This window comes from Crotalus tigris, unplaced genomic scaffold (assembly GCF_016545835.1).
Source record: "Crotalus tigris isolate CLP2741 ecotype Arizona unplaced genomic scaffold, ASM1654583v1 scf7180000018229.695902, whole genome shotgun sequence".
Classification (NCBI taxonomy): Eukaryota; Metazoa; Chordata; class Lepidosauria; order Squamata; family Viperidae; genus Crotalus; species Crotalus tigris.
In genome coordinates, this window is record NW_024096895.1 from 383,140 (window position 1) to 407,260 (window position 24,121).

At 37.6% G+C, this 24,121-nt stretch overlaps 1 protein-coding gene and 1 long non-coding RNA gene across 6 annotated transcripts in view; one reads left to right on the forward strand and one right to left on the reverse strand.

Annotated features, from left to right (window-relative positions):
* The window catches only part of PKN1 (protein kinase N1), a 78,039-nt gene that overhangs the window by 25,120 nt on the left and 28,798 nt on the right, over positions 1 to 24,121 (reverse strand). For 4 of the 5 annotated variants that reach the window (XM_039349181.1, XM_039349183.1, XM_039349180.1 and 1 more), the window contains one exon: positions 4,201 to 4,501. In XM_039349181.1, coding sequence (XP_039205115.1) covers positions 4,201 to 4,501 — 301 coding nt within the window. Of the gene's footprint in view, positions 1 to 4,200; positions 4,502 to 10,365; positions 10,891 to 24,121 lie in introns of those variants that run through there. The other variant, XM_039349182.1, reaches the window with a different exon arrangement.
* The window catches only part of LOC120310601, a 29,599-nt gene continuing 18,167 nt past the window's right edge, over positions 12,690 to 24,121 (forward strand). Inside the window, exon 1 of the long non-coding RNA XR_005557410.1 lies at positions 12,690 to 14,685. This is a non-coding gene — a long non-coding RNA (uncharacterized LOC120310601). The remainder of the gene's footprint in view (positions 14,686 to 24,121) is intronic.

Genomic DNA, 24,121 nt, shown 5'->3' on the forward strand with positions numbered 1-24,121 from the left:
AACTGAGAGACAAATAGAGAACATGTTATTATTTCTTTAAGTATAAAAGGTTAAACAATGGAAATATGTCAAATCTAGTAACAGAATTTATCACACTATTTCTCAACTGAAGAACACATTTCCAATGAGGCCACAAGAGAAAATGGTAAGATTCAATCAACCTAATGTTTTTTTGGGTTTTTTTAGGTTTCATGGAATTCTCAGTTTTTATCCTGTCTACCATACAAAGTTTCTCGGGCAGATGGGCAGCAATATAAATTGAATTAATAAATAAGTAATAAATAAAACTATGTAGGAGGGTTTTTTTTATAATGCATATATTATCTACATTCTGTGGACACTGCTACTCTATTAGAGTATTTATATAATTTATATTGTATCTCTGTACATTCTGGGTCCTAGATAATATTTTGTGGATCTCCAGACATGTCAATGTATTGGGACAGTTTTGCCATTGCCGGCAATGGGGTGGGCGTGGCTTTCAGATGACACATCTGGCCTGTGGGCCGGGAGTTTGACACCCCTGCATTAGACAGTTGTAAGGTCATAAATTTCCAAATTAGTGTTTTCTGTCCTTTGGATTTCCTGACACAAAGATCTAGCTATGAAATTAGATGCTTATTTTTAAGAAAGACTGGCAGAATAGCTTGGTATTTATGACTTGGTAATTATTTGCTTCACAGTAAAGAAAGCCAACTAGAACAACACTTTTAAAAGAAAAGCAGCTTCCCATTGTAGACATTAGAGGAAGAGAATCATGGTAGTCTCTGGTAGAAAAAAAAATCAAAGGGAATCTGGTAGTGTGTTTTCCAATTAACACATTTTATTAAAAAGTATAGATGTGCTATAATTGTTAAGATGCTGGGCTAGAAACTAGGAGATTGTGAATTGTTGTCCTGCTTTAAGCATAAAATCCATCCAATCTATCTGAGCCCAAAAATCTTCCTCTCAGGTTTGTTGTTGTGGGGAAAATAGGAAGCTGTATTATGTATGTTTGCCACCTTGAATTACTTATAAATAATAATGGCGGGGGGGGGGCTATAGGTCATTTCATTGGTGAAGTGCAACTGTTGATGTGAACTGTAGCTCTCAAAAGCTTATGCCTTTCAACAAAATGTGTTACTCAAAAAGTGCTACCACTTGATTAAAGAAAAGGAGCCTCTCATATCCCAAAGATGGTTTTTCAAAAGGCAAGTGGACTTTGTTTTTCCTTGAAGACATTTCACTTTTCATCCAAGAAGTTTCTTCAGTTCTGATCAATTCATATCTTTTAAGCAAGTGATTCTGGAATGGATAACATCATACCAAAATGTGTAGGACTAAATGGAGTCAAGCTCAAGCAATCTTCTAGTCAGAATTCTCTAATTAGTAGTGGCTGTGGGTGCATAGTATATACCACAGTAGCATTTCCCCAAAGCTGATAAAGCTCCGTGTAGTGTTTCTTGTTTTTGTTTGCAGGAGTTCTGAGTTTGGGCCCAAAATCATTATTATTTTTCACCCACTGAAGAGGAAATAGCCACACCCATGTACCAAACTCTTTCTAGTCCAGCTGTTTACTTTCTGAACTTCTCTCCTCCTCCATTTTGTGGAGTGCATTTTAGAATGGAGTCAGGTACAATAGCAGCCACTTCCTCTTTGATAAAGTCTCAGCAACTTATACATTTGATGCAGTCCTAGTTTTATAAAACGCAGTTCTTACCTTGCTGAACCCTCTACTAAAGGATAAGATGCAGGGCAAGATTCCACAAGAAAGATAAGAGCAGAAACATAGGCAGGTCTACATAAAAAACTCTGGGGGGGGGGGGATCTTGATTTTGCTTAATCTCTACAACTTCAAGATGGCATTTTCTTTCTGCTGCTTTTTGTCCCATAAGATTAATTCCTATCTGAGAAGATCAAGAGTTTATCTTTCTGTTACCCACATCTCTGCAATGGCTGGAATAAAAACTGGACAATGAAATAGTAGGGCCATCTGATCTGTTCCAGATGACCACCGGATTGCAATTAGACTAGTCTGTATCACTGTGCTACTATCCAAATCTGGTCTTTCGCATCCCAGATCGGGTAGCCCTAAGCAAGAGAGGAAAAAGCATTCATCAGATCTGCTTCCCTTCTGAACTTTCAGGTTTCACTTGCCAACAGACTGGAGTGTGGATTATATACAAAGAGCTTTCTGAAATAATCCTTGGCAACTAAACAACTTCTATTAAAGGTTCATAATGGTAACTATACATAAGGAAATCATTTGGTTTTGATACTGTGTGTCATCAGTAACAGATGAAGCAAACTGAAACTGGATTAATAACATTAATTCTTTTCGTATGCTTTCCTAAAAGGTAGAATTGGATAGAAAATAAGGTTACGAAAATGCTGATATTATATCTGTGTTTATTTTACCCAGTAAATAAATGGTTGTTAATACTTTGCATTTCTTTAAAATACGAAAAGTGGCTGACAGATCTCATTCAATGGAAATATAAATGTGAAAACTAACAAAAATATAAAATGCATGCATAATGATGGAAGTATATTGATTTTGAGATAGATGATGTATGTATGTTATAAGCTATATGGAGTCACCTATGTATGAGTTGGGTGGCTATATAAATTTGCTAAACAAACAAACAAACAAATTGATTTTGAAATTAGTATATTGATCTTTCAACAGCTACTATTCCTGGACCTGTCAGGCTACAATCTGTATAATCTATCATATAAAATGAGCCACTGTCACAGTCCAGAATAACTGAGAAGGAAGAAAGAGAAGAAAACTACTCAGCCCAAAATTTTAGAGGAAAAATAGAGGATGTGGATTGGAGCTGAGGGATGGAAAGCACTTTGAATATTTTTTAAACTACATGCATGCATTTTAATGTTTTTTTTCTTCTTCTGTTACCTGTTTTGATTATCTGGATGGTCAGAAAGGCTGGATCTCAAGTTCCAAGTCATGAAAGCTCAGATGGCTCTTTGGGGCATGTTCCGCCCAACTCAATGAAGAACCTTCAACATCAACCTTGGTAATTTTAAGATGTGTGGACTTCAACTCCCAGAATTCTCCCCATGGTGGTTGAAGAATTCTGGGAGTTGAAGTCCATACATCTTCAAACTGCAAAGGTTAAGAAACACTGGCCCAACCTATGTCAAAGGGAGGTTGCTATTGAGGGGAAAAACAAGAAAAGGGAGTGCTACATACATCATTTCTTGCTCTTGAAAGAAAGACAGGATATAAATCTAATAAGTAAGCTAAAATGAATGAATACACCAATAAATAAATAATAGGCTAGACACATCAACCTATCTGTAACTAAATTCAATTTGTTAAAGAACTTGAACAATAATTCAAATGAATTATTACTCATGCAGGAAGAATTTATTATATATGAGACACGTATTACAAATCAGAGCAGCACTCTTATCAACCTCAAAGTATTTGGTTTTGAATAAGTGCCTTTACTTTAAATTTCAATATTGGAAAGTCCGTAGAGATAAGATGCTCATGCACACACATGTACTATCTTTTTTTTTCTTCCTAGTTTTTCTCTACAAGTGCAGAGTCCACTTTTTCGATAGGGAGAGCAACACTTGGTTGCAACAAGAATTGACTGACCAGCTTGTTGCCTAAGCCTGACATTGAGGGTTGAGAGAAAGGACTGGGCCAAAATCACCCAGCCAACTTTTATGCCTAAGGCAGGCCTAGAATTCAGTCTCTTTCTAGTCTAGTGTCTTAACCACTAGACCAAACTGGCTCTCACACATATAGTATACTACACACACACAAAATGTACTACAAAATCCCTTGAGAATATAAGGAGATGCCACCAGATCTAGGTAAGTAAGTAATGCACAACTTTTGACAAAGTAATTGCTTCCTTTGAAGTGCCAGCCATTATATCAGAGACAAACACAAACATCACCAGTGTATTGCCTAACTTCCTCATCAGCCAGCAGAGTTTTCAGAAAGGTGTCACTGGTTGTTTCTTTCCTAATGAAAGAAACCATCAAAAACTCAGATTAAGAATGTTTTTCTACTGCTATAAACTTCTTCTAGGGAAATTTATTATGCCTATTCTACTGAGAACTGATAACAATCTACGTGCTTTTCTTTTAATTCCTTTTCCAAATGACTGCTTCTCTCTGCACCATGTAATATCTAATCCATGTTTCTCCCTCCCCCCCCCAAATTTTTTTTAGCACACTCACCCCCCAGCTCTTCGGGGTCCTTGACCACAATGTGTGCATTGAGATCCTGAAGATGGTGATGCAACGTCTCCAGTTTGCGGTTGGAGTTCTTGAGCAAGTTTTCCACATTGGAGAGATTCTTACGGTCTGTTGTAGCCTTGCGCAAATTTTCTGCTCCCTCCTTTATTTTCAGTTCTTTGCGGATCTCACGTTTAATTTTCTCTTTCTCCTCATCCAATTTCTGCTGCACGCTGGTGTCTGAAAAATCTGAGCTCTGGTCCAGACCCAGATGCTCCAGGACTGACCAGTTGCCTGGGTCACTCTGCAAAAGAAGCATGGCAAAAATGTTACTACCAAAAAAGGCTACCAACATTAATCTTTGTCTCTGTCCCTTTCTGAAATTGTAAAAGCCTTGAAAATATCCTAGTGCTGTAAACTAGGAAAAAGGAAAAAAAAATCCAGCAAACTGAACCCCTTCAACAATTTTAACCCTTTCCCTAAATGTATTATAGTTGCAACAAGTAGAGTAGCTATCTCTAAATAAACAGCAACTACAATGCAATATAGGTAGTCCTCAACTTACAATTACAATTGGGAGTTGAATTTCAGTTGCTAAGCAATATGGTCATTAAAGAAGTCATCATGTGACAAAACCTGATTTTTACGACAGTTGTTAAATGAATCATCATGATTGTCAATGTGTCACACGGCCATTAAACAAATCCAGCTTCCCCAATTGACTTTGTTTATCAAAAGCTGGCTAGGAAAGTCCCAAATCACAAGCACGTAATCACAAAAGGCTGCAACTATCATAAATGTTGTGATCACATGACTGTGGAAGTGATGTGATGGTTGTAACAAGGATGGATTATAAGTCATTTTTTTCCGAGGCTGCTGTAACTTCAAACCATCATTAAACAATGGTACAGTTGTAAGTCAAGAATTACCTGTACTCAATTCTGGTATGGAATAAAATCAGTCATTACTGAGTGTTTCAATTTAAAACAAGGAATCTACATCTAGTCCTTGACTTACAACCATTCATTTAGTGACCATTTGAAGTTACAATGTCACTAAAAAGTTATTTAAGACCGATTTTCACACTTACAAGCACTGAGGAGCATCCTCATGGTCACATGATCAAAATTCTGCGTGCTTGACAACTGGCATGTATTTATGACAGTTGCTCTGTCCCGGGGTCATGTGATCACCAATTGCAAACTTCCCAGTCGGCTTCCAACAGGCAAAATCAATGGGAGAAGCCAACTTTGCTTAATGACCACATGATTCACTTAAGAACAGCAGTTATTTGCTTAACAACTATGGCAAAAAGGTTGTAAAATGAGGGAAAACTCACTTAACAACTGCCTTGCTTAGCAATGGAAATTTTGGGCTCAATTGTGGTTGTAAATTCATTTAAATCTGTAAACTTGGTTGTTGAAAACTAAATTTAAATCTAAATTTAAATCATTATTCATTACATTTAAAACTAAATTTTAATTTTAATATTAATATTTTAATATTAAAATTTAATAAAAATTAATACTTACACAAACATAAGCCTAATGAGGATATAGTATTAATTGTATATACATGACCTTCATATGCATGTATTCCTCTTACTCGTCCCATATTTTGCCATTTATCAGAAGCAGGAAGTTGGAAAATTATATGGTTTCCTGAAGCACACTAAATTCAAGTAATAGTACATGATGCTGGCTCTCCCTTAAAGAACCCCTGGCAAGATTAATCACAGGTAGAGTTTGGCTGTAACAAATATTCTAATTTCCCAGCAGTCAGGCTTGAAGGAAGGAAGGAGAATTCATCAGCCAAATTCAGTTTCATTTTAATAAAAAAATATACTCCAAATAATTCATTAACTTATATACTGCATTGTATTAATAGTGAATTATTGCTAGGAAAATAAGAAACAAGAGAGAAACAGATATACTGTACAATTGCATTAGCTGCAGGACTGGAAAAGAAAAATGGACCAAGGACAACATTTGACTATATTTAATCTCTATTCCATTTTTATTGTAACCTCATTTTCTCCTCAGACCTAGAACCTAATTTCAGGCCCACACCAACTACATTCCTTCTCATCACTCTTTCCATCTAAAGATAAAACCCAGAAATCTTGGTTTCTGTCTTTTTTCTGCATCCAAACATACTTTCTTTCCTTCCTTCCTTCCTTTCCCGAATACACCATATGCTGCTTTAATAATAATAATAATAATAGTAAAGTTGGAAGGGACCTTGGAGATCATCTAGTCCAACCCCCTGCTCAGGCAGGAAATCCTACACCATTTCGGACAAATGGCTGTCCAGTCTCTTCTTAAAAACTTCCAGTGTTGGAGCATTTACTGCTTCTGGAGGCAGGCTGTTCCACTGATTAATTGTTCTCACTGTCAGGAAGTTTCTCCTTAGTTCTAGGTTGCTTCTCTCCTTGATTAGTTTCCACCCGTTGCTTCTTGTCCTGCCTTCAGGTGCTTTGGAAAATAGCTTAATTCCCTCTTCTTTATGGCAGCCCCTGAGATATTGGAATACTGCTATCATGTCCCCCCTTGTCCTTCTCTTCGTTAAACTAGACATACCCAATTCTAGCAACCGTTCCTTATATGTTTTAGCCTCCAGTCCCCTAATCATCTTTGTTGCTCTTCTCTGTACTCTTTCTAGAGTCTCAACATCTTTTTTACGTCGTGGTGACCAAAACTGGATGCAGTATTCCAAGTGTGGCCTTACCAAGGCACTGTAGAGTGGTATTAATACTTCACGTGATCTTGATTCTATCCCTCTGTTAAAGCAGCCTAGCACTGTGTTGGCCTTTTTGGCAGCTGCAGCACACTGCTGGCTCATATTTAGGTGATTGTCTACTAGGACTCCGCTTTATCCTGGATATCTTTTTGATGCTGATGTTAACAACTGCTCCCAACCTCCCTGAACTGCAATCTTAAGAATCTTGTTTCACTTGGCAAACAAAGTCAATAATTCCCATGATTAGACTTATATATTAGGGCTACAGAATTCCTAACAGGCACTAGTTTGAAGAGCTGATAGAAAAAACTATGATACTTGCATATTTTGCTATAAAAACCAAAAATAGTTGCACAAAACAAGTTAACTTATATTGAAATCTTAGCTGATCAATGTGGTATTTTAATTATGCTGGAATAGGAATTATCTTAAGATTTATGCCTATACAAATCTAATTGTGAACAGAAGTACTTAATGGGGATGGTAACATTTCTCCTTAGGATTCCAAATACATTGATATTTTGTTTGCTTTTGTGTGGTTTCTTTTCTTCTGTTTTTCCATTTGGTTCCAATGCTGTTTTATTTATTTATTTTTACCTTCAGCATTTTATTGGTCACTGTGTTTAAAATACTGTTTTGTTTTTAAAGATGGTGGAAAGCTTGTGATTTTTTTTTTCAATAGCACAAGGTTTCTACCATCTGTTCACTGAGATAAGAAGTATTACTATCATTCTTCCTCTTAAACGAGCTCAGAGCAATCTACAAAACAACAAACAAGTGCAATAAACACTTGTTTATTGTTTGCATATATACCTATAATTGCCGTTGCAGAATGTTATTTAATACATGAATATATTATTTAACACTTAGTAACAATGTATGTACCTCTTTGCTACATGTTTCTTTTATTTGTTACATGTCTCCCTCTCTTTCTTCATCATAGCCACAAATTTAAACACTTTTCATTTCCAATGTTAACCGCAACTTGTCATATCATTCAACTCCCTAAATGTGCTTAGTATTTAGAAGAATTTATTATAAAAAGAACATTTATTGTATGATACTGGTCTGTATCAAACAAACAATACTTCATAAGAACCAAATCTTTTTTGATTCTGTCAATATAGTTATTTTTTTAAAAAAGACTAATAAAGTCACTAATAACCACACACAAAAACAGCAAAAAAGCCAATCAATCGCAATAAAAACACATGGCATCTCAAGGCAACGCTCTCCCACACATCAAAATACCGTCTTGTTAGGCTCCAGCTTTACCTCACCCCAATATTTGTGGAAAAGTCAGCTTTTCAAGCCATTCCAGAAGGCAAGAAAGTCGAAGGCCTGCTGAATCTCTGGGATCCTAGGTGCCCTTAGATGACAGCATTTAACAGAACTACCATCTATAGGTAGTTCTCGACTTATGACCACAACTGAGCCCAAAATTTCTGATGTTGAGTGAGAATTCGTTAAGTGAGTTTTGCCCCATTTTACGACATTTCTTGCCACAGTTGTTAAGTGAATCCCTGCAGTTGATAAGTTAGTAACGTGGTTGTTAAGTGAATCTGGCTTCCCCATTGACTTTGCTCGTCAGAAGGTCGCAAGACCCCGGAACACTGCAATGGTCATAAATCTGAACCAGTTGCCAAGCATCTGAATTTTGATCACATGTAAAAAATGGTCATAGCTCACTTTTTTCCAGTGCCGTTGTAACTTTGAATGGCCACTAAATAAACTGTTGTAAGTCGAGGACTACTGTAACTGGATGTGATGGACAGATACACTCAATGAGATACAGATTCCCAAGTAACCTTGGTGTCAAAGGTGAAAACCACCACCTTGAATTCTGCCCCAGGTAACAAAACCCCTGGGATTCAGAGAAGCTCATACACAGCAATGTAATATGGGCAAAATATGGATGCCCAAAACTGCCCCCACCGCTGCATAATTTCCAGATGGACCTCAAGAATCCTTACAGAGGAAATCACAGTAATCCAGATGGGAAATGACCAAGGCATGACTACTGTATAATATCTCCTGGTTCAGTAAATGGGTGTAACCGGCACACAAAATGCCTCTAGGTAAAATCGCCCTGCTCCTTAGGCAGAAGCCACAAATCCAGGAGGATGTCCAAGTCAAAATTAAGGATAGGAATTGAGTAAAAATTAAAAACACGTAGTCACTAATAATGGACAAATTGGTGCCAACTTGGAATGGGAAATATAGATCAGTAGATTCTTCTTGTCCCGGAAGTCAGAAGCGATTACAGTATTCCAACTACAGACTACAACCCCAAAATAATCAGTTGTGTAACCAAATGACATTCATGTAGCTCATTCAATAACATAAGCAACATGTGAGAAACCTCCTGAAGGAAATTTAAGAAGTGGGCTAGAAAACACAATGGGCAGCTGCTGTCTTCTCATGTTTCATGAAACAAGAAAGAATGTTCCAAACATTGGAGGAGGAAGGGGGCCCTTTTTCTTCCTATGTATTAATTGTCATTCCATAATAGGAAGGAATAAATGAACAAAAACCTGCATAGATTTGCTCTCCGATAAGACTAATGTTTTAAAAAATAATTCTAGTCAATATATAAAGACTTTATGATATCAAATACTCCTGCAGTAAAAAAATTGTAAGTTTTCTCTTTCTTAATACACAATATTTGTACTCCACTCAACAAACTCACAACTCTATTGCTCCTATTTGCCATCATTCCTTCTCTTAAACTCCACACATGGCCGACAATATTTTCCTCTAATCCACTGAGATTACCAAACACACCATTTTTACCACCATTCCTCAGCAAGCTGTCCACACATGGTGGGATGATGGTAAATATTCAGCCAGATTAAATCTATGGATAAGCAGCCCTCACCCAGTCTTGCATGAGGCTGTCCGTTTGTATAAAAGCATGCTTGTTTAAGTCTTTAATGTAGTTATTCTGTAATACTCAGAGATATTTTAGATCAGGCACCAATCTTCTATTGCACAGCAAATTAAGAATTCAAACTTCCAGATCATTTGTGGGTAAGGCACCATGGATCTCAAACCAGAAACACACTTTATGGTACAGGATACACAGAGGTGGGATTCAAATATGTGAACAACCAGTTCTCTGTGTGGATTTCGCTTCCGGAAATCCATTCTAGGCCAAAAATTAGCTACCGGTTCTGCCGAAGTGGTGTGAACCGGCTGAATCCCACCACTGGATACACACCCACATCTCTATATTCGTGCTATAATGTTTCTCCAGCCTAATTCCTCACTTAATCTGAAATTCCACCTCCCATTTAACTTCCGTATTCATACTACTATAAGGCTTGGCACAACAGCCTCCCTCTCTGGTTATTAAAAGATGCAAGAAAGAAGAGAGGAATGTTCATGTGATTTCCCAACCACCTCATGCTCCCTTTCAAAAGGTGGTACCTCCAGGTCATGCTCGGAGCTGGTGTCTGGTTCCGAAAAGGACATCCGAGAGCCAGGAGATAAAACAGCCGGCCACTGGTTTGCTTGCTACTGTGTGGTGACTGCACCCTCACTTCCTGCATGTTGATTCAAACAGCTCTTCCAAGCTTGTGTGCAAACAAACCACTTCCTAATACAGTTCCTGCATTTGCTAGTAACACCAAAACAGAGGCCAACTGAAGAAATGAAAATGAGGCTCGCATATCCTCCTGTTGACTTCTCCTAATTCGTTCTCTTTATGAGTTAATTTTACATAAATACATATCTATCGTGTTATTCTCTACGCAGTTAAGCACTGTTACTACACGAAACGGGGGGGAGGGGGAAAACAAAAGTAATAAGCAAAATAAATTTAAGATAGAAGACAAAAGCAAAACAAATACAAATCTAGTTTACGTTATGACCGTTCCCTACACCCACTTCATATCGTTCCAATTTTGCAAACTGCCTTTCTTCCATCGCAGTCATACCCAATTTCAAATACTGCCTTTTGTTCTTTAAACTTCTCGTCTCGCTCTTTAAATCTCTTTTTCAATCCTCTCTAACCATAATATTCTCAGTCTTCCCCTTTCTTTCAATTCATTCACTTTTCCTTCCTATATTTGAGAGTGGATTTTCAAAGGGGAGGAGGATTCCAAAATTATGGCTAGGATAACTTCTTTATATGGACCAATTAAAATTGCACATTTACTTATTTATTTTTTTAACAAACAAACTTATATAATCGCCCAACTCATATTCATATTCATATTAGTAAAGTTGGAAGGGACCTTGGAGGTCATCTAGTCCAACCCCCTGCTCGGGCAGGAAACCCTACACCATTTCGGACAAGTGGCTGTCCAGTCTCTTCTTAAAAACTTCCAGTGTTGGAGCATTCACTGCTTCTGGAGGCAGGTGTTCCACTGATTAATTGTTCTCACTGTCAGGAAGTTTCTCCTTAGTTCTAGGTTGCTTCTCTCCTTGATTAGTTTCCACCCGTTGCTTCTTGTCCTGCCTTCAGGTGCTTTGGAAAATAGCTTAATTCCCTCTTCTTTATGGCAGCCCCTGAGATATTGGAATACTGCTATCATGTCCCCCCTTGTCCTTCTCTTCGTTAAACTAGACATACCCAATTCTAGCAACCGTTCCTTATATGTTTTAGCCTCCAGTCCCCTAATCATCTTTGTTGCTCTTCTCTGTACTCTTTCTAGAGTCTCAACATCTTTTTTACATCGTGGTGACCAAAACTGGATGCAGTATTCCAAGTGTGGCCTTACCAAGGCATTGAAGAGTGGTATTAATACTTCACGTGATCTTGATTCTATCCCTCTGTTAATGCAGCCTAGCACTGTGTTGGCCTTTTTGGCAGCTGCAGCACACTGCTGGCTCATATTTAGGTGATTGTCTACTAGGACTCCGAGGTCCCTCTCACAGTTACTACTATTGAGCATGGTGCCACCTATGCTGTACTTGTGCATTTGGTTTTTCTTGCCTAAATGTAGAACCTTGCTTTTTTCACCATTGAATTTCATTTTGTTAGTTAGTGCCCAGTGTTCAAGTCTGTCCAGATCCTTCTGTATCTGAAGCCTGTCTTCTGGAGTGTTGGCTATTCCTGCCAGCTTGGTGTCATCTGCAAATTTGATGAGTTCCCCATCTATCCCTTCATCCAAATCGTTGATGAAGATGTTGAAGAGTACTGGGCCCAGAACAGAGCCCTGGGGCACCCCACTACACACTTCCCTCCATATAGATGCAGTTCCATTGAGGACCACTCGCTGAGTACGGCCGGTCAGCCAGCTACGGATCCATCTGGTGGTGGTTCTGTCTACCCCACATTTTTCTATCTTGTCAAGTAGTAGGTTGTGATCTACTTTATCAAATGCCTTACTGAAGTCCAAGTAAATTATTTCCACAGCATTCCTCTGATCCACTAATTTTGTCACTTGGTCAAAGAATGCAATAAGATTTGTCTGGCATGATCTATTTTTGACAAACCCATGTTGGCTTTTAGTAATGACTTTGTTTGCCTCTAGGTGTTCGTTGATTCGTTGTTTGATTATCTTTTCCAGGATCTTCCCAGGTATTGAGGTCAGGCTGATAGGTCTGTAATTTCCTGGATCCATTTTTTTTCCTTTTTTGAGGATGGGAACTACATCAGCTCTTTTCCAGTCCTCTGGTAGTTCCCCTGTGTTCCAGGATCTTTGAAAAATATAGTTCAGTGGCTCCGATATCACATCTGCCAGTTCCTTGAGAACTCTGGGATGTAATCCATCTGGTCCTGGCGATTTGAACTCATCTAGGCTGGACAGGTGCTCACTAACCATTTTCTTGCCTATCTTAATTTATATCTTAATCTATAACTCACGTATAGGATAACAATATAGTGAGAAAGTTTTTACATTCCTCAGAATTTTTCTTCAAACTAAGAAAAACAGCGGAGAGAAAAAAGCATGGAGGCCAAGAGTTTGCAAGCGATAAATCACAGAATGGAATGCAAAAGGTGGTAGACTGATCTAAACAAATTAAGGCTATTTTGGATGCAAAATAATTTCAACGTGTACTAAAGGTTGCTGTGAAGAACAAACTAACAGATAATAGCTATTCACTCCAGACATTGGGCTAGAATTCTAATGTAGATTTTCATAGGAAAGGATAGTTCTTTTCTCAATTGGAATCCAGTCCAGCCTTGCTCCAGAGAGGATATGAACGAGCTGCCTTCACAAACCATTCATGAAATGCAGACTCCCTCTTCATATTTACCTCTTCTTTCTTTGTTCCTTTTTTCCCTCAGTTTTCAGTTAGTGACTCAGATGCAGGGCCAGGAGAGTCACAAATCACAATGGCTGGAGCTGAAGCAAGGGTCTGCTCCCAAATGGCATGATAGTACACTTTGTTGTTTGACTACCAACCAGTGCTTCCACTGCTGAGGGAAGGATAGGGTTACACTGCAGATGAACCAAAGAAAGGGAATTTCACTGATACTCCTACTCTTCTTATGCAAGGGCTTGATGAAAGATCTGCAACCAAGCATTCCTTCTCAGTTTTCAAACTGGAGAATAAGCATCATGTGGTCCACCTACACATTAAGAGATTCTTAAATTGGCTTCCTTATTAGTTTCCATTATGGCCCTTTGGGTAATATTAAACTTTAGGCGGAGCCTCATTCAGCCACTGTACAAATTATCCTTAATGGAAAGTAGCTATAATGTAGGAGATGACTAGGGTGAGACCGAGGGAGAGGTCAAACATGTCACCAGTCTTGAATCCCTTTGCGTCCACAAGAGATCTAACTCCAGCATATCTTGAATTCTATTGATTCTTATCCATTGGCAATTTGCTTTGACCAATAGTAGTTCAGATTTTGTAGAGAGTGTTAACCATAAATGTGTATTCATTTGAACTACCTTGACTCGTGATTTCCTGCACTTGATATATAACCTTGGTTGGGCCTATGTCAAAAATAGGTGAGCTTTCTGCCAAAAAGAAGTTCTGTATCATCCAGTGAGTGCTATCACCACAGCCTTCATAACCAAGATAAATTCAGTCTTTCGCAAGGATTAGGAAATGATTCATTCTTCTTTCTCCCCCACCTCAAGACAAAACTAGAGAAGAATTGGTACAAACCAGGTACCAGATAAGATATCAAAATGTACCTGAGTAAGGAGAGTGGATTTCAGAACCTCAGATAGCCTCCAGATTTTCTTTCAACAGTATCATCAGGCTGTTAAGTTTTATTGAATGTGATCTTAATATGAATGAAGTTTATTTCAAATTAGGCTACAAAACTCAGAATAAACTCTCCTCATTGAGAATTCTGATCTTCTTCTCTAGGAATGCAACTATCTTGATCACCTTTGACATTTACCTAGGCATTTCTAGAATTGCCCCCTGTCTAAAGGTTCTCTTTAAAGACAGCTATAGCACATTGTGTTATAATATTATAGAATGTCTTCTCTCAGATGCAGGAAAATACTACATGAAGGTTCTCTTTTTACACAGGAAATGGTGTAGCCAAACCACATAGATATTTCTATGGTACAAAATAGGAAGAAATATACATTGGGGGCCCCATCAATATGTGGGACCAGTGTACAGTATGTAGTTTAACCATGTCTCCCTTATTCCTAATTTTCCCAAGTGTTCTTTTGTGGGCTTTCTTTCTGGTTTGTCATTATGAAACTGCAAAAAAGGAACTATCCCCTCCCACAGGAAGCTGCATCAGAACTCTTTCTAGGCTAACTTTGCCTCTGGAGTGATAAGGAGATTCTGTAGAATTTCCTGTATGCTAAGAGAGTTTTCATGGTAAGTCCAATGTTTCTTTCCAGGCTGTATAGTATTTCCTATTACGAAAAACTCAGTTTATATGTATTTGGAGGTATCTCTATATTTTTACTCTGAAAAACTCAGTCTCAGATCTTTAAGATAAATCTTGTAGGAAATGTGTAGTAGACATGGAACAGCTTGTTTATTGCCTTCCATTAGATATATTTGCACCTCACTGTCGACATACATGATTTTTGAACTTTTCCGATACTTGCACAGTTTTGTCTTCTATGTCCGGAATACAGGAAAAAATTGAAAAAGTAAATGGAGCTTTGTCCTCTTCCATATAGAATCGTGCTGGCCTTAGTTTTACTGTCCTAACATTAGCTAAAGAGCTTTCCTCCCTCTTGCCTTGACCTTTGCATTGCAGTGTCTGCTATGCTGTGTTAAGGTCAACCCTGATTCTGAAGGAAGTGTGGTGAGTCAGCAGCAACTTTGTTTCCTGCATTGCATCAGAAGGTTCCAGAGCAAGCACAGAGGAGGTTCAGAGCGTGACTTGGCCTGTGTCCCACTCAGGGCTGAGAGAGCCAGTAAGACATACATGACCCAAACTTTAAGAAATACAGTCTAAGCCTGCAAGTGCCATTTTGGTGAGATTTATCTTCACAGCCACACTATCAGATTCCTTTTGTTGTCACATCCTCACAGGACAGTGATGTTCCAGAAGACATTGGCCACATCTATACTCTTGTGTGACTTGCCCTGTAATATGTGCTCTGTTCCTTCTGGCTGCTTGCTTCCTCAGTACAACCAGTATTAAACGTTTATGCAAAATGATTTAATAGTTTTGTGAATCATACCAGCTGGGACCGATATAAATTTACAAATGTTTGAATTTATGGAATATTTTCTAATCCAAGATTTATAATATGGAGAAACATAACAAAAGGGTTGCAGATACACTATATAAGTTTTTTTCGTATAAAAAAAAATGTAAGAAACCCTTATAGACCACATGAAAGAGAAATTTCGAAAAGCCAACACATTTCTTTGCTAAAGTAATGAACCCTCAATGATGGCATCTCTGAGAGATTAGTTACTCCTGCATAATTGCACTTGTTTTATCTAATCAGTGTTATAAGGATGCACCTTTCATAGTAGATTTGTTTCTGATATACCAATTAGGTATTGATAAGATCTTTTTTGATATATTGATTTTTTTTACTGATCATTGGGTTGGGAGTGATGTAATGACCTTAATTATTCATTAATTTAATTATTAGCTTTGAAGCTAGTAAAAAAAAGTATTATGATCATCCTTGTTCCCCATCTTACCTGCATTCTAGTCAGTATGGAAGACAAACCAAATAATTACATAAAGACAATATATTTTCAAAAGGTGAGAAAATGGAACGAGGATACCTAGCAAAGCAGGGGTCCCCAACCCCCCCCCCCAGTCCATGGACCATCACAGGTCCGCAGCATGCCAGAAACCGGGCCACACAAACAAGCAAAGCCCCATCTGCGGGATGCAGGAAGCACACAAAACCATGGCCCCTCCGGTCTACAGAAAAACCTCTCTCCACGGAATCAGTCCCTGGTGCCCAAAAGGTTGAGGGCTGCTGCGGTAGAGGATGTCCTGGCTCTGCTGTAGGAAAAAGGTAAATACTAAACAAGCAAGAAAACTTCAGCTCAATGTATTATGATGCCCAGTGCTCAACATAATGAAATAGGAAGGATTAACCATTTTTCCAACTGTAGAAAAATCTATGCACCAAGGACATCTGATCCTGCACCATTTAAAGTCAGAAGCTCAGCCAACAGAGCTCCAAAAACTGATTATGTACAGCTTGGCTTTTTGACCCATCAAACAGGGTTATTTTGCTCCTTTCGTGTAAGTCAACTTATGTTGCTTATGATGTTGAAGATTACAGACTACAAAAGTTTTTCTCAGGAAAAGATGACATATAATTATGCTGTATATGCATACGATCCAGATGACACAGAAATGAGATAAGTAATTTTAGACGTGCAGATGCTTAGAACTCTCAAACAAGCTTGTGTCATGAGCCAGCTGTCAGGAAAAGACAATAGGCTGTATAGATCATTCAAGCTAGCATTTGTTATTGTAGCATTGGGAATAACAAAAGATACTCTGCTCCAATGAAATATGCAAGCTAATGGATACAGCATTAGAAGGAATTAAAAATAACTGTACAATTTTATAACGTTCATCCACTTTATATCTAAAGGTGAAGCAACTGATTCCCAGCTATATTTTATTCTGTTGAATCATTCACTAGCATACAAAAACAAAATAAAACTGATCCAGAATTCAATCTGCGTCACAGATATGTAGTACAGATATCAATATGTACTATTCTACATTCTAATTTTACTGGTACTTCTTATTATGTTGCACCATGGATACTAGTATAGTTTGTCAAATGTGTATGCTTTCCACTTTCCAGTATTTATTCCAGATTTGTTAGTTATAAATCCTTCTCATATATTTGAACCTGGATTCTCTCCACATTTATAACATGTTTAATATAGATATTAGGTGGTGAATCAAACACAGATTCAGTAATCCTCTGAAGATTATTTTTAAGTATAACCTTCTCCTGGAGGGTTTCTATAAACTGACTATATTTCCTAGGATATACAGTGGTATTTAAAAGTTCTGGCTTAACTAAACTATACAAACATGTATGTTTCTAATCCATTGAAGCAAATTCTGTTGTTTTTGCTTTATTCAAATTACTTCACACATAAGGTGATTTAAGTAACTCTGAACAATCATACTATTCTATTTATCCTTGGGAAAAGGATATATAGGTTGTAAGAATTGTACCAACTATGTTTCTTCCAATTTTTCACTTCCAGTTAAGACAGTTTCAGTCCAGTTGTATGGAATAGATTTTATGTTATCTATTTTGCTCTAGCTTATTACTTATAGTATTTTCTTAGCATTTTAAGGGAGTAAATACTCAGAATATTTTAAGTAAAAATTAACAGTGTAGTGCACCAAATGCTGGTGTCTGCTTGGTATAATTTTGATGACAATTAAAAACAAGGTATGCTATAATATCTGATATGACTCAAATTGTTTTTTTGGGTAGGGCTGTGAAACAATCTGAACTTGAAACTTTCAAAACCCAGAAAAAAATATTTTAAATATTCCCAGCTGGTTTCTTATATTATTCTGAGATTCCCAATGTCCCACAGCTAGTTTAAAAAAAAAACAAAAACAAAAAAACACCACCAAACAGCCATAGAGAGTTGAAAAGGACACATTAGCAAATAAAGCATGCATTACATGTTCCATCTCTATTATCATTGGCTGAAATCATTTGAAAGGACTCAGTGAGGATGAGGGCGCATCAGTTATGCACATGTTCCAAGTCTCAGAAGCTCCATTTCAGACCTAAGAAAAATAATGCTGCCTGCCTACTATGGAAATTCAGTAGTGCTTTTCAATTTGTTGGTATCAGGATTCAGATCAGGAACCCTCTCCCTTACCCTGGAATTCCTGGATTGAGATGTTGTTTCCCCCACGTATTTGGTGTGTTTACTTTTCTTTTTTTAAATAGATTGCCAAATACAGAATGTATACTGTGCATAAACATCAGGAAGAAATCTCAACCCAATAGCTAAAGAAATGTATTTATGCAATTATATTGTTCATTGGTTGTGTTGTTTAACTGGTTCTATTACTGTTAATTCTTTGATGAGTTCATTTCTTTGACTGTTTTAGCAAGTCAGATTCAGCCTGCAAAAACAGTGCTTAACATTTGCTATCATTGCGCTTTGCATATCTAACACATATATATACATGAACTCAAGCAGAGGCTTGAGTATATTCCATGAAAGTATATTGAGTGTATTCCATGAAAGAAGCCAGCTATTCTCTTCTGACTCACAGCAAAAACATATATTGGCTTCACTTGAAAGCTATACCAATCATAATTTTTAACAAACTTATGTAAATAAGCACAAAATATGGCTTTTTTTAAATAGTGTAGCTGTTTGGATCTGAAGCATAACAGGTGTTTTGGATCAGGCATGAGCACAGTGGCTGTATTTGTTAGGAACTACTTAAAAAAAAGGCATGCCTTTTCTTGGACTTTCATCTGTGGTAACCGCACATCCCCACAAAATGAAAGGGAAGAGCAAAGGAACCGACTTTCCTGAATAATTTTGTGCAGTAAAATATTTTTATGTGTAATTCAATGGATTAAGATTCAAGATTACAGAACCTTCAATCTCAAAAAACTACCTTAAATTCGAACTTGAGAGAAGTGTGGGATTCTATAGAGAATACGATGCTCTGCTCCAGTTTTATTCAGTGATAGGGGCCCCCTTGGGACCAGCACTCAGCACAGCTATAAAAGGAAAGCAACTATTTCTGTACAAAATAGTTTGAAGAAAGCCCTGAAGGCCTAAGAAATCTAGGCAGCAGAAATAAAAAAAAGAGACCCTTTTTTCTGGTCTTCTTTTAGACTGACTATGGCTTTCACAGAGGATGAGAGGAAACATGGAGATAATATTCCCCCTTGTTCTTTTTCAATAGATGCTAAAAGATGCCACAAAATTATGTTTTGCCCTTGCTGCAATTAGATTTGCCTTTTTGTTCATTTTATTTTGTTTTAAATCAGACTCAAGAATCCCTTTTCACTGGAGCCTAGAACAGAATCTCCCTCTTCTAACTTTTAATGAATTAAAATGGAAATATGTAAATTGGGTACAATTCATTAGGATCATACATTTTATTATTTTCATAATAATCAAGGATTAGGGACTACCATGCTAACTGAAGTGTACAGGACACCAAAGGGGCTCTGCTACCACAATTCTGACAGATGCTTTGGGTGCTGCTACTAAATAGCTGTAACTGTTGTTGTTGTATATATCAGAAAGTAAATTGCTACAATTACTAGTCTGCCATCTTTTCAAAGCCACCAGAATCATCTTACCCTCTATCACGTTTATCTTTTTTTCCTGGGCAGGTGGGTATACTTGGCTATATCCACTTACTGTTTTTATTTTCTAAAAATTCTTATGGGATTTTGTGTGACTCAAGAGATAGACTTGTTTTGAAGGAGACTTGACTTTCAATGAGTTCTGGGTACTTATAATCAATCATTCATGGGCATGCCACAATATTCAGAATATGCTGGTTTACCTCAGTTTTACCTCCTTATGCCATATTGCATTTGACAGTCTAATTTATGGCAAACCAAGATTATTCAGAAAATATGAGCAAATGGTAGGTTTGCTGCCACATTACAACAGTATAATCTGGAGGTTTTCTTGGACCCAGAATTGCTCATTCCCAATATAATAGGACTGTAACAAATTTGAGGTTGCAATCAATCTTTCTTATGCATATAGTGTTAAATATTGTCTATAGATTCATAAAACATAAGAATTACACTTTTTACGGTCCTGGTAAATGAGAGATCCCTTGTATAAGCAATTACCTTTCATAGAGCTTTGTCATTCAGCAGAAATGTCAGTTAGAGCTGATTTTCTACCATCCATTGAAGAAACTACTATTGGGTTATCACATATTGCACACCTTCAAATCAAATGTAAGTGGAGGCACAGATGGGGTTTTTTTCAGACAAAAAGAATACCTGGGGATTTTTACTAGTGCTGCTAACATCCAGATTTCTCCCAAGAGGCACCAAAGATGTATTTTCTTCCTTTCACCCCTGTCCGTCCTAAATAATGAGTATAGCCCTGCAGGTGAATAAATGCAGTAATTAGGTTGAAGGAAAACATTTGCCTTAGGTGCAGAGCTTGCATTAACCTTCTCCAAACCCATCAAGCAAAGAGAATCAGTAATAGTGAGGTGACTGAGGTGAAGGAAAATGTACCTCAAGTAGCCTAATTCCTTATTTCTGGTCTTCAAAGCTGAAAGAACATAGTCTTCATAAAACATCAGAGAACTGAGCTCTACAAACATGTATTGAAATAAATTAGTTTCTCCCTTGATGTGGATTATGTGTTTCATTCAGCATACAGTATTTCCATTTCTGATATGGGTTGCTTGTACGCTGCTCTCAACTGTCAAAATTTACTGATTGTAGCATGACTGTGTAATCCTTATCCCTGGCAGGATAAATACAGTATGTAATCAACACATTTGTAATGTTCATGTCTTCCAAGGGGATACACCTATTTCAGGCAGAACAATCATGTGGAGGAGGACAAACTTGAAATGTCAAAAAAGTGACACCTCGAAATAAGATAGCAAGTACTTACGTACCATCACTGAAGAGAGCACAAAAAACTGAGAAAAAGAATTTCAAATTGTTAATGAAGTGCTATATTTTGTTTCATGAAGCAGAATTCTGACAGTCTCAGTAGTCAACAAGCTTTCTCTCACGGTCCTAGCATACACACACAGACACACACACTTGAACTGCCACAGCTCAGATGTCAAAATCAGCACAACCACTAGATGGCAGCAAAAACTCCAAAACATCTAATTCTGCTGCCAACTAGTGGTCACAAATACCCACATACTTTTTTTTTTAATAAAACAGTTCTGAACTTTTAAGTACCAGGGGTGCTGAAAATCTAAAGCTGCAATGCAGTGAGTCGTGTAACCTTGACATAGCAACATAGCAAAGATTTCCAGAAATACTACTGCTGCATAATAACATTTCGTAGAATCTCATTAGCTGGATGAATGGATGCCAATGGTAAACAAACCACTGAAAAAGTATTAATTCATATATAGGATACAAAACAACAAAACAAAAGCTCAAAATAAACCAAACAAAAACCCAAAACAAGTGAAACAAAAACCAGAAATTTAAAGGATTATAAGAAGGTTGGACAAGAATTGGATTTAAGCCATCAAAGAGCCAGCAGGTTTCAGACATCCTTTCTATTTTAAAAGGGAACTGACTGGAGAAACTGCTCTGATCGGAAACCAAGCCTTATAGTAAAAACCTGCAATGCAGCTTAATACATCCAGTCTCAGCATGACATCAACCCTTTGAAGCAAATGAACAGTTGACCATTTGTTTGGAGAAGCCAACCAATTATCTCGGGGGCAGACAGTATATAGTTCATGGTCTGCATAAGTCCCCAGCATAATAACACCATACTACCAAATTGTAACCAATGTTTGATAAAGCCATCCCAGCTTAAAATAAGCATTGGAATGGGAGTGGCATTTCCACCCTTAAACTACACTCTCCCAGGATCCAAATCACACCAGTGATATTTGACAATTTTGCAACTGAATTTGATTCTGAAATTTGAAAAACCGCTTCTGCATTTTCCAAAAATGTCACACATCACCAGCTGCCTGTGGCTTTCCACCTACTTGGAAGAATAAGCTGCACAATCCAGGAAAGTTGACCATCCCAGCCTTAGCTAAAGCAGCTACTCCTGGACAGCAAAACTCTCCATGGGAGAAAAATCTTTTATTCTTTCTTTGGTTTTGTAAAATTAAGTTTCCAAAACGTAACTGCATGGCCTCTACTAACCTTACAATGTCAACAACAAATCAAGTCGATCTGCCTTGGTGATAAAAAGCATCACTCAAGCATTACCAACCCAATGAGGTACTATAAACACAGTTTCTGAATAACTGTTTCCAGCCCTCTTGTGTTTTTAGTTTAAGTTCGGATGGTGGGGACAATACTTACAAAAATGTGAATTCTTACTTATAAGGGCTTCTTGCTCCGATATGATATTCCCAACAGGAACAGACTGAAATTTTCAGAATTTGGAGAGAATCTTATGACGTTTCTTAAGCAGTAAGCATTTTAGACCCTGTAGAGTTCTGAAACATTCTCTTTTCTTCTAATTTCATTAAAAATAACATTCCTGAGTTTTTGTATTTTGCCATTAAATTTGATAGCATAATCCGAAAAATTTAGAGAAATCACAAAACCGGCTCTAAAGAAACGAATTACCTATGCCCTTTGGGGTAGCTTCTGGATGAATTTGGAAACATATATTGCTATGCATATAAAGAAATAACCTCAAGATATCTTTACACTGAATTGCTTCAATGTATTCTGGCCCAGATGCTTCGTTCACGTATCTTGAAATAATTGTAGGGTGGGCAGAAGGAGATTCTTTGAAAATTATTCACAATCAGAAGCTTTTTTTGTCTTCTTCACAAAGACATTCAGTGAAGGAAAGAAGAGTGTGCCTGGTTTAGATTTTAAGCTTGCCACTGAGTCCTTTAAGTAATACAGCTGAAAGAACAATTATTTGCTTCTGCAGCTTTCGAAACTACACCACATTGACATGCCAGCTTAAAATATTATATATCAATACTGGTTTTAATCATCTGGTAAACAAAACTGACTTTATATTGGTACTTCAAGTTCCAGTTCACTGATATCCAATGATGCAGACAAATTCTTATAATAATAATAAAGTTGGAAGGGACCTTGGAGGTCATCTAGTTCAACACCCTGCTCAGGCAGGAAACCCTATACCATTTCGGACAAATGGCTGTCCAGTCTCTTCTTAAAAACTTTCAATGTTGGAGCATTCACAGCTTCTGGAGGCAGGTTGTTCCACTGATTAATTGTTCTAACAGTCAGGAAATTTCTCCTTAGTTCTAGGTTGCTTCTCTCTTTGGTTAGTTTCCATCCATTGCTTCTTGTCTTGCCTTCAGGTGCTTTGGAGAACAGCTTAACTCCCTCTTCTTTGTGGCAGCCCCTGAGATATTGGAAGACTTTTATCATGTCACCCCTCGTCTTTCTTCATTAAACTAGACATACCCAATTCCATCAGCCGTTCCTTATATGTTTTAGCCTCCAGTCCCCTAGTCATCTTTGTTGCTCTTCTCTGTACTTTTTCTACAGTCTCAACATCTTTTTTACATTGTGGTAACCAAAACTGGATGCAATATTCTAAGTGTGGCCTTACCAAGGCATTGTAAAGTGGTATTAACATTTCACATGATTCTTAGGGCAGGTGTGACAAATTGTTTATCCTTTTCCCAGTTTGGCTTCTTGATGATGATGTTATCCATTCAGTTGAATCCAACTTTTGGTGATTCTATGGGCCAGATCTCTCCATGTTTTCCAACTTTTATTTCTTTGAGTTTTTCTATGTTCTGGCGGGTGCCAGTTTTAATAGTGTGCAGCCACTGTGTTCTTTGATGGCCTGGTTTTCTTTTACCCCTAACTCTTCCAAACATAATCGCTTTCTCCAATAAACTCCCCCGCAATTTATGGCCAAAGTAAGTGAGATGCAGTTTCATGATTTTGCCTTCTAGTGACATGTCTGGTGTTATGCGTTCCAGTACTTGCTTGTTAGTCATGTTTGCTATCCAAGGAATACACAGGAGCCTTCTCCAGCACCACAGCTCCAACAAATCTTCCTGTCTTGCTTTTTTAACTTTCACAACCATAGGTAGCTACGGGGAACACAACAGAGCAAAGTAATTTATATTTGGTTGCCGGGTTGATGTCCTTCCTTTCCATATTCG